General features: G+C 39.3%; 1 protein-coding gene across 1 annotated transcript; it reads left to right on the top strand.

Annotated features, from left to right (window-relative positions):
* The first annotated feature begins 203 nt into the window (after nt 1-203).
* On the top strand, nt 204-12,222 carry LOC115077000 (proproteinase E-like). Its single transcript, XM_029579099.1, has 8 exons — nt 204-274; nt 1,441-1,526; nt 3,036-3,133; nt 3,870-4,004; nt 5,559-5,695; nt 7,351-7,493; nt 9,226-9,378; nt 12,129-12,222. The coding sequence occupies exons 1-8, from the start codon at nt 235-237 to the stop codon at nt 12,144-12,146; spliced, it is 810 nt and encodes a 269-aa protein (XP_029434959.1). The 5' UTR covers nt 204-234; the 3' UTR covers nt 12,147-12,222.
* Nucleotides 12,223-13,586: the final 1,364 nt, after the last annotated feature.

The raw sequence follows: 13,586 nt of genomic DNA, 5'->3' as shown, positions 1-13,586 counted from the left end.
AATCGTTCTGTCCAAGGTTAACCATAAAGGTTAGGAAATAGTTGCTCCAAAGTTATGAGAGAGTAGCACAGTGCAACAGCTGTATCGGAGCCTACTGTAGAGATGTGATAGGTCAGGGTATTCCCACATCTGTTGCTGTGGTTGGCAGCCAATTGGCTTTTACTTCCAAAACAGACTGATAAAAGTGAGTATTAAAACCCTTGAACTGGCACATCATACAGACATTTCATCGAGATGCTGAAGCTGTTGATCACCGTTCTTCTGGTGGCTGGTGGTAAGTGGCTGGTACAGAAGGGGTTAAAAAGTCTTCCTGTTGTTTTCTCCTTCCACCTTTTCTAATCCTTGACTAGATAATGCTTTTTCTCATTACCACCTGCAACACTCAAACTATTTCCACAGTGTTTTGTCAAGATGGTTGAATCTGCTCCTGGAGGCTTCATCATAGGAGCCATAGTTTTAAGGACTGGATTTAGAGAAATTAATTTCTTATGGGGAAAGTAGTTTATTCGCAGTTGACCTCAGCAGAAAAAAGACACCACTGTGTGCAGCATGTGTTTTGAATTCATGCAAAATTCAAGCACACAACACAAAATATACTGAAAAATCATTATAATAAAGTGAATTTTATTTTTTAAATGGGCAGGAGGATAGCCTTTATTTCCAGAAACATATGAAACTAATAATAAGCTGTTATGATCAATTCAGTATTCCATATTCATTAAAGCTTCTAGTATGCAAAAGTCAGAGGTGTGAAAAAAAAATACAGTAAAATCTCTGTGAGAGAGAACTGAATAGCCCTTGAGCCAATTGATTTTTTTTTTTTGCAATGTGAAATAAAAATGCCACTGGCTGAGTAATTCCAAATGTTTGGTCGTTTATGGGCTCAGAACATTTGAAGAGTTAAGAGCTACAAGAATTATCTCTCTTTGTTTTACGATACCTTGTGCAGAAGTGCTAGCAGCCCTATCTCACACAAGTAACGTCTTCAAAACTAAATTACTAAGTTATTGTACTAGAGCAACTCACTATATGTTTCATGACATAATGTGCTTTTCTGTATTGGTTTTCATACACTCCAGTGATGTCATTGGAGAAGGAGAGTTTGTTCCTACTGGGGAGCCTGAGATGTAGTGGTGTAGTGTTCTTTATAAGATTTAAAAAAATGTCAGAGGTAGCAAATGTCACGAGAAAAAAAGCATGAGAATTCTTCCAAGTATGTTGCATTTATGCATTGCCGTGGAAGACAGATACAGTATGTTATAGTGTGCCAAGTCCATAGCATACTACATGAGCAGAGCCCTGTGTTTTCATGAAAAATGTGTTGCATATGTTAAAAGGATGCATTACTATTATGGATTGGAATAATGTGCTATATGAATTAGTACAGGAAGACTGGACTATAAACTCAAAACCTCACCTAGTGATACTGTTTCCCTGTAGCCTATGGATGTGGCGAACCCACTTATGTGCCCAGTGCAAGAGTGGTAAATGGTGAGAATGCTAAACCATACAGCTGGCCCTGGCAGGTAAGGGGCATCCTTTTGTACTGTGGTTGCCATGTTAGTTCAATTGAATATGTAGAAATAAGGGTCAACAAACATGTTTATAGCTGAGATCATTTATTGGACTAATTCGATACATTTGGGATTTTCTTTTGCGAGCTCTGCTCCCTTTATAAGGTCACAGATTCTCAAAATCTTGGAATGGCTGTTATGTTGCTTTTGTTCTGCCTGTAACCTATCCAAGATTTCCAGAAAGGATGATTGCCTAGTTTTTTAAACAAACCTTTGGGGTTTAGCTGTGTTCTTAAAGTTAATTACTTTAGCTCTATTCTCATTTGTCTTTACTTGTGCATAACCTAAGGTGGTTGGGCAGTTTTAGTTTTGGTTTTTACATTTTGAGGTTGATTTTAAAAGTGTTGCTCATGCAAAAATGCCCACATATGCATATATGTGGACCGTGCATGAGCAACACAGATTATAGAAAGCCACAAATTACGTGTATACCCGTACATGTGAAATATAAGCGGGGCAGAAAAGGGGCACATAACTTCGCATTTTAAAACCAGAAACCACAGCATGTGTATGCTAGATATCTGCGTAACTTTACTGCTGCTCCTGATGAGGAGCAAGTCCGTAGATCTTGAGTTTTAGAGTTCATAGGACAGGGTGAGAGGTCCGGATCCGCTGGGGGGGGGGCGTGCAGGATGAAGAACCAGAAGGGTCTGGAAGACCTCGATATTAACTGGACAAACTGGTGAACTAATTGGAAAAACTGGGGTGTCCCTTGCACAAGCAGGTTTTAAAATCTGCTTATGCATGTGTTTTGCATTTTATGATTTTGAAATTTTTAATTACTATCTGATATTTAAATATTTTTATGCCATTTATATGAATTTGACTTATGTTAATGTGGAGAGGTTAATACAATTCTGATGCATTTTTGTATCACACTTTGAGATAGCAATGTAAGTGCGTAATAAATTAGCATTGTTTACTGTCTGTAATGTCGATTATCTTTTAACACTGTGATAATGCTGACCACATAAAAGCTGGTTGAGCATGACAGCATAGAAGGATTAGGATCTTCTGTAGCACTATGGTAGCCTCCAGCAAGTTTATGGTGATCAATGTTGTGGTTGCTTCCCCTCTTTAAGAATATATCATGCTAATTAAGAGAATGGGTAAAGATGAAAAACTTGTTGAGGTAAAAATGGTAACCACTGATGTTTTGTTTTCCTCATTGTTACTCTACAAAGTAAGCAATTATTGAGAAAAGGATGTTGGAACTTCCTATGCTTTGCACACACTATGCCAGTCACTTAGTAATTTCAGTACTTTATAGCTTTGAATGCCCAGGAATGATATTAGAAGTCTTGATTTCTTAACATGTAACTGCTTGATGGATAAGTAGAGCAGAATCTGGATGCTCTGTAGGGTATTTAGGGGCCAAACCTCAAGCAATGCAAACTTCACATCTTACCAGCCTCTGCACACAGAAATCTTTCAACTTTCCTTTTTGTTCCTTTGCCAAAGATCTCCCTGCAGTATGAGAGCAGTGGGGCCTTTCACCACACCTGCGGAGGCTCCCTCATTGCCCCCAACTGGGTCGTGACTGCTGGGCACTGCATCTCGTACGTTTCAACCTCGTGTTTTCTCCCAGAATCACAGATGGCCAAAGCAACAGGGTTGCAAGCGATGGCAAGAATAGTTTGAGGGAGGGGAGAAATAGACCAACCTGGGCAGAAGAAAACTACTTCATCAAGTTTCATCATGAAGACCATAGGAAAAATAGTGATGCCCAATAATGGGACAGAGAGAGGTAGCAGGTCTGCCTCTTGGTTTTCACGTAGTATTACAAGCAAACTACAATAAAATAAATGTGATGTATTTTTCAGTTTCATAGGTTAGGGGTGTGGGTGACCACATTATACAGTATTTGCTATAAAATACAATGGGATGTTCTACCAAGAATATGGAAAATTTCAGCTTTTTTTGCTCCCCCACTGATGTGTAACATCATTAATTTTGAGCATGATGTTCTGCTGCAGGGGTTCATGTACTGGGTGAGGAAAATATCAGATGCAAGAATACTATCGCTGAGGATTCACCCATCAGTATACACTTTTTTCAGATTTCCCTATGAGATTTCTCCAGAGTCACTGTCCTGGAGGTTAACCTTTCATTCCTGGAGACTGCAAGACAAGAGCCGAGAGTTGGCAAGGCTAGCCATGGGTTGGGAAGAACTAGTGGGTTCATGCTTCTGATTCACAAAAAGGCCCAATAAAATCAAGCATTAGTTTATGCTATGCACCTCTGCTAGGGGATACTTAACTTCTCTGACGTTCTTTGTTCTGTGTTCTGTTACAGTTCCTCCCGTCAGTACCAAGTGGTGCTGGGAGAATATGACAGGAGCACAGAGGAAGGCCCTGAGCAACGCATCCCAATCAATAGTGGAGACATCTTTGTTCATCCTCTCTGGGATTCAGCCTGTCTGTCCTGTGGGTAAGTGCCACCAGTCCTGCACTAAATCTTGCCACTTTGTATTGGAAGCTTATCTATGTTTTTTCAAGTGACTTTGAGCCATTTAAGACAAGATTATGTGATCACATATTGAAATCCTTGCCACTCACAGAACAGTCTTGAGCAATCAACTATGTTTTAACCATCTCTGACAATGAGCTACTTGTTTGTTGGGGGTGAAAATGTCTAATTTTACAACCTAGCTTAGTATGCTACTTTAGGCAAAGAGATTATGGATCACAAATTTTCTTGAAAAGCAGAAAAGAACATAGAATCCAAAGAAGCATAAAAGTCTAACTGTATTGCGTGTTCACATTGTGTGACCTAGCGTGAGTAACTTCATCTTCTTTTGCTTGACTGGAAATGAATGACGTCATTCCAGCTGACGGTGGCAGGCACAATAGTAGTGGATGAATCTGGTCCCTTTATACAAGTGAAATGTGGGTATTGCAAAGCAGGTGTTTACTTTTTCAAAAAGTACAAAGACCAATGGACATGCATTGATGTTACTAAGTAGTACATTTAAAACAAATAGGAAAAAATATATTTTTTACTCAACGCGTACACCTCTGGAATTCATTGCTGGAGGATGTGGTAAAAGCTGTTTGTATAGCTGGATGTAAAAAAAAGGTTTAGACAAGTTCCTGGAAGAAAAGTCCATAAGCCATTATTAAGGTGAATTTGGGGAAATCCACTGCTTATCCCTGGGATAAGCAGCATGGAATCTATTTACCTTTTGGTATCCTACCGGGTGCTTGTGACCTGGATTGGCCGCACTTGGAAGCAGGACCTTTGGTCTTACCCAGTATGGCAAATCTTATGCCCTTATGTATTTCTATGGGTCCAAGCAGAAAATAACTGCTAAGAACCCAAAACTGTAAACTGAGGGTCTCTGATTTCATTCTCCCTGTCTACCACTCACTAGATGACATTGAGCAAATCACTTAATCTCTATGTGTTAAAGCATAGATTGTAAACCTCTTGAGTAAGAGCATTGTAACCATTTGAATTATCTTGCACAGAGCTATGTATGCTAATGATAACATATTTATTGATAATACAGCAGCACTAAAAGAAAGCAGCTAATAATCCTCCTCCCTGTTCTCCGTCTTCTTCACATGTTCCTTACTATACCCTCCACGCCATGAAAAGTCTTGTATGCAGAAATCATGCATGGGATGAAAGGCACCATAAAAGTCCACATTGTTCCTCTTGCTGCTGTTATAATGCTTTAGAACTGCATGCCTTGTGTTATGAGGACTTGTCACACAATGGCACTCTCCTACATAGCAGTGTACCAAGATTTCACATCCCAGAACTTTGGGTTGAAAATGGAGGGTGGAGGAAAGATGCTGCAATTCATCCAGATAATGTAAAAATTGGAAAAAGCAGAAGATGCTGCACAACAGTCTTGCATTTGGTCAGAAGAGGGATGATTCCTTTTAAAGCAGTGAGAATGAGTGCCTTGGTGCCTGAGTTGTTTCACTGGCTGGTATTCAGTCTGTTCAGGGTATTGATCTTCTCATCTTTTTCCAGCAATGATGTTGCTCTGATCAAGTTATCCCGAAGCGCTGCACTCAATGATAAGGTGAAGGTTGGATGCCTTGCCCCACCCGGTGAACTTCTTGCCAATGGGTATCCCTGTTACATCAGTGGCTGGGGACGACTGTACAGTAGGTATCAGTTGTATCTCATAATTAAATCAACAAAGAGTCACTGGCAGAGCTGTATGTGTGTGGTGGGGAGTTCTTTGTACTGAAGCAGCAGGGGATTTTGTAGGGAAGGTCTGAGATGTAGAGGATGTCTTATTACTGTCCTATCTGCAATGGAAGCAGCACAGCTGCAGGTCTGGCTTGAATAGTATCCATTGAAAGGAAAATCCAATCAATAACTTATTCTGTGGGCACAGATACAGACAAGCACCTCTGGTCCAAGAAAAGACTGTAATCAGAGATCAGTAAGGTATTCTCTGTTGTATGTTGCTTTACTTGTGAAATGGTTGAGGACCACGCTGTGACCCATGGCTCATGGAGTGAGGCTCATACATTATAGATGTTTACTGCAAAATTCATGCTGCACAAATTATTAGTGGTGGACAATGCTTAAATAGCCAGCAATGAAGAAATAGGTGCATCTGTACTGATGCAGGCTAAGACAATATTTTCCAACTCTGGAGCTTATCCAAACAATTCTGTTTTTACCAATCACAAGCAATCCACAATGAATATACATGAGACATATGTGCATAAACTGGGTCTCCAATATATACAAATGTATCTTTTGTTTTTTCTTAAAGAACATTTTATTTAACAGATGATACACACATTAGGAACAGAATATCATAAAGGCATCATAAGGCTAAAAAAAAGAAAAGACATCCAGATATCAGCAACATAGATAAAAAGAAAATACAAGGCATTAGAACAATTATAAATGTGCTTCTGCACATTTATGAATATAGGACATTAGGGTTTTTTTTAATTATTTCATTCTTATATGATATGTATGTTTCATTGTTTTTATGCTTCGATTGTTTTATCTGTTTGTTGTAAATTATATTTATATTACTATAAATAAATAAATAAATATCTAATCATCAAAGAAGTCATTTAGTTTCCTGCAAATAATTCCAAAATTTCCCCCAAATAGTATTCAAGGGAATATGTGAGTTTCTCTGTTAACAAATTTCAACCAAATATTTTTTTTCCCATTGAGAAATGCATTGAGGCTCTTTTCCAAAACGTTTTGTGTGCCTAGCTGCATGTAAACTTTGTATAATAAGAACTTTGTCTGTGACAGAGATCTGTCCCAAGGGATATCCTGCTCAGAGCAGCTGATACTACCATAAGAAGCTTGCTGGGCAGACTGGATGGACCATCTGGTCCTTTTCTGCCATCATTACTATGTTACTATGTATCATCTCTTTCCATAGATCCAGCAAGCCCAAAAACAGAGTAAGCAAGAAATCACATTTACAAATCAACTAAATGTATCTGTTGCATACTTTATATTTTATTTTACATTTTATTTTATTTTGATTTACTATGCATGTTTTACAGTTGTTATCCACTGTGAACCTTGGATACATGAATATACATTTTTAAAAATAATTTAAACAAAATTGTGGATAGTGTGAAAACCAAAGTTGTTAGGTGATAGGGTTTAGAAACATTGGGCTACATGTATGTATATACACAAGGGAAGAATGAGCAAATTGCCATGCAGTAAATTTATCTTTATACATAATTCCCTCCAACAAACCTCTGCAGGAAGAACACAGTTATATTTGAACATCCTAGTACCCATTACAAATTATGTTCTATTCTAGCTGGTGGGCCCCTCCCTAATATTCTGCAGCAGGCTGTGCTGCCCGTGGTGGATCACGCTCACTGCACTCAGAAGGACTGGTGGGGCACCTATGTCAAGGACACCATGGTCTGTGCTGGAGGAGACATTGAGGCCGGCTGCAATGTGAGTGTGCATCAGGGGTTCAGTTTACCCAAATTATTATTTTTTTGTTTGCTTCTGGAGGGTGAATAGTGGAAAAATCCCCAAATAACTAGCAAAAATTAAAAACATTCGTCAGAGTCCGAAAAAACATTCAGTGTAGGAAAAGGACATTTCATTCATGTCTCCATGTCATCCATGGCCTAGTGTACTCAAGATTTGTTTTAATGGAATTATAGAAAAAAAGAATTAAAAATTGTGAATGTATAGGTACAAAGATGGGAGTGTGAATATTCATATTAGTCTTTTGAGAAGAGTGCAGGCTGTGATATGTTTAATTGGATCGACATAATTATCCAAAGGTGGTGCCCTACCTGAGCTTTTAAGACCACGTACAGGCCGCCTCTTCCGATCTGAAGAAGGGTTCTGTGTGTTCTCAAAAGCTCACCTACAACAGACATCGCCTTTAGCTGAGTTTGGTCGTGGACCAAGGAAAGTTATTGTAGACTGAAGAATATTGACCTTTTATGGAGAAGAATCATGAGTGTTTGGGACAATAAAAAGTAATGAAGCCTAGCCCCAAGACCAATAGGAGAGGAAAATACCAGGCATGGCTCTACTCTGAGAAGGGGTTGACTTGATATAAAGCTCCTGTAAGATCTAGAGACCTGCAGTCATACAATGATTGAAATGAACATGTAGTTAGGAAAGGGAATAGGAAAAGGAATGATGCTCAACTTTAAAGAAAAGCACTCACAAATCGCTTTTTTTATTTTACATACTTTGGGACAAGTCTATAGGACCGGTTTTCAACTGATACTTGCAACATTTTGCTGGTCTGTTTAGACCATTTTTTAAATCATGGTAAGATTCATCTCAGAGCACCTCAGAGTATTGTATAGGAGAAACTTAAAACAGATATTTTAGGCAAGAATATGAGTGGTGAATTTTAATTGATTTATATATTCATATTTTATTATTTCGTGATGTATATTTTCTGTGTTTTTTGTATTTTTTTATCAATTTATTTTGGATATTGCAGAAAATAAGTGCAATAGAAACTTGATGCTTTTAACAAGGGAGTATAATTTCAGTGGAGAGAGAAACCATCATTCCTATCAGCAGCAGCAGCATGGGGGGAACTTTTTACAGTATCACAGTATTTCTCAGCTTTGTAAACAACTTCCTTTCTCAGCTGTAGTAATGGACCTTGTGTACTGCACAATAACAATGTTACTGCTGAGTTATTAGTTTAAATTCTTTAACATGCTCCACTGCAGTTGTCCTACTGTTTGGCAGTCAGCACCAATCTGGCATCATTTTGCGATAAGTGGGGCAGGAGCAACTGGGTATCACTCCTGCCCCCTTTTCACCCATGGATGGGGTAAGATATGAGAGGGGGGGAGCTTGGGGATGCATTTTTTAAATGTTTATGGCATGGTGTTTTTTGGTGGGGCCTAGGGTTCACAGCCTGCAATTTGAAAAGAACAAAATGAAAAGGAACAAAATGTTTGTTTTTCTTTTGTTTCATTTTAAAAATGAAATAAAATATGAAATTCATTTGAAATATTCAATTTCATTTCAAAAGAAAGCACATCCCTAGTAGGCAATATGGCCTGGTAAGATCTGGTGAGCATTGGGTAATTATGATTCTTTTGCTCTCTTGGGATACAGGGGAATTGCAATTGAGCAAAAGTTAGAATTAAAAAAAAAAAATCAAACCTTACCCTCTTCTACCTTGGTTGGTGTGTTTCAGGGTGACTCGGGAGGTCCTCTGAACTGTCAGGCTGCTGATGGAAGATGGTATGTCCATGGTGTCACCAGTTTTGTGTCCTCCCTTGGATGCAATACTCTGAAGAAACCCACTGTCTTCACCCGTGTTTCAGCTTTCAATGCATGGATTGATGAGGTAAGCGCCTCTGGTCTGGTAACTCTCTGTTCATTATTGCGCCTTCCACATCAGCAACAGCAACTCTCAGGGTATGGAAATCACCTCTGGAGTAGAGATGTAACCAACATGCTTGTGGATCCCTTTTTGGATTCACTTCACTGCATGCTTGGAACTGTAGTTCTGGTTTCCCTAAGAAAAGCAGCAGCTCACATCCAATGGTGCTAAAACCATTAGTGGATCAGCCTGTGGGTTAAAATATGGAACCAGCTGGCAACCCTAGTCAGGAATCCTGTGGCTAGAGAAGGTGATCTGGTTTCATTTTGCAAAAAGGAGAAAGTTCCTGATACATATAAACACTATTGATCATGTTCCAGCCTTACTAGATGGAAGACGAGAGCTACGTGGGGAAACCTGAATATTATAGTACCATAATTTGAGGCTGGTTCTGCTTGGAAATTTTTTTCCTTTTTTGTTTTTACATTAATTTTGTTCCATTTTAACTAAAGAAATATACAGAAGTATATGACCTACATCACAGCTAACACAATGATGCACACAACAAAACAGTGTACAAGGCTGGAGTAGAAATAAACATCAATGGCTTCATAATTTAAGTAACACATCACAAACCAATGGAATGAATACTTCAAACAGAAATTAAGTGCTCCAACAACTCCTCCAAAAGTCCTGTCGCAGAGTAATCCTACAGAAGAGCAAAAAAAAAAAAAAAGACAAAAGAAGAAAAAATGGACAAGGAGAAGAAAAGCATAAATTCACAAAAAAACGAGAGAGGTTTGCAAGTGATGGGGTTCTTCTCTTCTCTAGTCCTTATCAGGTGCCCCTTCTTTGCACATTTTTTAGATCTTTTTTTTGAGGTGTAAAACACAAACATGTGCCCTTTATTCAATCAGTGACCAAGGAAGGGCCTTGCACAGGGGTAAAATGACTCCCTCTTGCCTCACAGTCTTTCATTCTAATCCATGCTAGTGCCCACCTGGCTTTGCAAGTCGGTCCCTGAAAGAGTACTCCTTTTCTATAGCTTATTGTAAGTCCCATGTTGCTGTCCTTCCCAGTTAGTCTTTTTTTTTTTAATTTTATTTTTATTGCATTTTTAACAAAATAAAGAACAATCATACAATGTGATTTATACAGGAAAGAAATATCCAATTAATAATTAAAAGGAAAAATTCTATATAATCCTTTATAACTTGCTGGGATATCTTTTAACTTCTGGTCTATACCACTTTGAATATTTACTTAAGTAATAGGGGAGCCAATCAAATATCGAGCAGTATCTAAAGCAATAAACAAAATAAGATCTCTAGCCATGCTGGATTTATCAGACATTATCTTATCCAACTCCTTGACTAGGTTTATTAGGACTGAGAATGCATATCTAAATATTGACGTAACTGTTCGGGGTCAATAAATGCATATCTAGAATCATTATGAAAAAGCATACATTTGCAAGGATAACGCAGTATGAATTTCGCCCCTCTAGTAGTTACCTCCTCCCTCATTGCTATAAATGTTTTCCTTTTTATCTGAGTAGTTCTAGCTATATCAGGAAATATTTGTACTGGGTAACCATAATACTTCACTTTTTGGTATTTAAAATAAGATCTTAGAACCGTGTCTCTTTCTGAAACAAATACAAACTGAATAAGTAGAGTTGATCTTAAACTAATGTCCATATCTTGGGATTTCTCCAAAAAATCTGTCAGGTTCAAATTTATATCCATTTGATCTTCTTGTTCTAAAACATTTTGTCCTGATGTAGTTTGCTGAGGTAGATAATACATTTTGAAATGGATGGAATGGCATTCTCAGGGTACTTCAAAATATTTAACAGGTAATTTTTAAATAAATCAATTGCTGATAGCATCTTTATTTTTGGAAAATTCAGTATTCTGAGATTTGCCCTCTTCATCTGATTTTCGATTATCTCAAGCTTATTTTCATGTATTCCATCTGATTTTATTAAGTTTATTTGAACCTTCTCAAGACCGTTTATTTTCTCTTCCATTATGTTTAAATGCTTTTCCACATTCTCCACTTTTTCTTCGTCTTAATTAAAGCCTCTTGCACAGTCTTAGTCAAAGTATTAATAGATAATTGCATAGAAATCAGAATATTTCTTATTTCTTGTAACGATGGTGCAGCGATGGGGGTGGAACACATAACTGAGAAATCGTCATTCTCTGTTCCTACCTCGTCAAGGCCTTCTCCTCGATGACCCAGGTGTTGTTGTGCCACTTGGCCCTGACTCCTGGAACCTGATTCCACCAGGTTCTCTGAGGCTGTGGTTAATCCTTCCTCTCCTCTCTGTAAATCAGGGACTTTCAGGTAGGTGTCAGTTTTAGCCCTTCGAAAAGAGGAGCCAAGATGGCCGCCATGCTGTGAGGAGGTGAAGGCAGCAGCTCCCGGCGTGTCGAGATTTTTGGAGAGTTTCTTTTCTATTTGCGATATTACCTGAATAAATGCCTCACACGAAAAGAAAGGCTCGTGTGAGAGAACCCCTATCGACATCAGGAATGGATCCGCGGCAGCCAGGGATAGAGGCTGCTTTTGCCAAAATGCCAACAACATCGTCTGGAGGCGGGGCTGCTGGGGACGGTAAGGAGCAGTTGCCGAGCCCCTTGGCCCTAGAGATATCTTTAAGCCTGGGCGCTCCAACGATTCCGGACCCTCCATTGGCGGTAGAAGTTGGAAGCCAGTTAGTCATTTTTTGCATTTTACAATATGTTTTTGTCTCATTTTTCTTTTAGACAATGGCAAAGAACTAAAGAAAAGCCTGAGCCAAGTATCTTGGTGAAACCTGTCTAGACGAACAATAAATCAGAAATTGTTACGCGCTCTGAATGGCATTTTGGGTGGTGACTCTTTGTGTCTGGTTTACTGTCTCTCAATGGAGGGATTGGAAGAGACGCACAGAACAATGTGTGTGTATGTGTGTGTGTGTGTAAGTGTGTCTTGTCCCCCAGCTGTGATGTGGCAAATGTTGACCCGAGCATGGAACATTTATCTATTTAGCAAATTTCTTGCTTGCCCTAATGCCAGAGCACTCTAGACAAGGTACAGCAAGGAAGAACAGCGTAACATAAGCTGTAGAATTAGAATATGAAGCTCCAAGGGTGAAGATTCAGGAGTGGGGTCAGGAAATATTTCTTTATGGAAGGGGGTGGTGGATGCATGGGGTGCCCTCCCAGAAGGGGCAGTGAAGAGAAGAACAGTAATGGAATTCAAAAGGGCTTGGGACGAACACAGAGGATCCCTAGTGGCTAAAGGATGGAAATGACATTTGCTAACTGGGATAACCTGCACAGAGACGCAGTTACTACCCTTCATAAACCAAAATAACTAAACCCCAAACTTGCTAGACCACCTGGGTCATTTTCTGCCGTTATTTACTATGTTGCTATGTAACTACTTGCAATCTTCAGAGCATACATGATGTGGCAGTGCCCTTGGAGCAGACTTTGGTTGCTGCTCAGTGAGATTTCTCTAGGAGGTGGGAGTGCTGCTTCCCTGGCACATTCATTACCCGCTGTTGTGATGAAGACTGGTGCCTGAGCTGAAACAAGAGCTGGACAGTTGTACATAGGCATTGCATTCCTAGCACGTTAGGTCTGCCAACAGAACAGCTTCCCATCCTCCATGTGAGTGCTCCTCCAAGCTGGCTGGCACTGTTTTTTCACCGGCACGGACAGAGAACTGAATTTTGCATTGTTGTTGGATTTCCCTGAAGCACTGCACCATGGGCCAACTCCTTGGACATAGTTCTCTTGTAAAATGTGTGACTTGAGCAAATAAAAAATAAATAAATAAATAAATAATATATATGAATCCTGGTTATGCTAACTAGATTGTTTTGATGGACATGCATGAGCTTCCCCATTAATCAGATGGGCAGGGAAAAACAGTGGGCTTAGCCAAGGACGGGTAAGATTTCTTCACCTAAGGCTAGCTTAGGATGTAAGGGACAACCTAAGACAGGCACCCACATCCCCGCCCATATGTGAAGGGTTTCTAGGCGTAACCCTTCAAGAGGGGGATGTATGTATGCACTGTCTTTCTGACACCTCATTTCTGCTGTATGCCTGAATACTAGTTTTAGACAAAGAAAGCAGAGGACTCTGGCTACATGCTGGAATGCAGCGAGCCAGCACCCCAGACCCATTAGCTGATTGGTCTAATACATTCTCAAAGCAAATGTACTGCACTTA

Source organism: Rhinatrema bivittatum, chromosome 15 (genome assembly GCF_901001135.1).
Source record: "Rhinatrema bivittatum chromosome 15, aRhiBiv1.1, whole genome shotgun sequence".
Lineage (NCBI taxonomy): Eukaryota > Metazoa > Chordata > Amphibia > Gymnophiona > Rhinatrematidae > Rhinatrema > Rhinatrema bivittatum.
The sequence above is the reverse complement of the archived record's forward strand: the minus strand, read 5'-3'. Positions and strand labels throughout refer to the sequence as shown.

What these genes read in the sequence shown, in the direction of transcription:
- LOC115077000 (XM_029579099.1), top strand. Translation starts at nt 235, where the DNA reads ATGCTGAAGCTGTTGATCACCGTTCTTCTGGTGGCTGGTG. An exon ending in CGTTCTTCTGGTGGCTGGTG is followed by an intron (nt 275 to 1,440) that starts GTAAGTGGCTGG and finishes GTTTCCCTGTAG; the next exon opens with CCTATGGATGTGGCGAACCC. An exon ending in ACATTGAGGCCGGCTGCAAT is followed by an intron (nt 7,494 to 9,225) that starts GTGAGTGTGCAT and finishes GGTGTGTTTCAG; the next exon opens with GGTGACTCGGGAGGTCCTCT.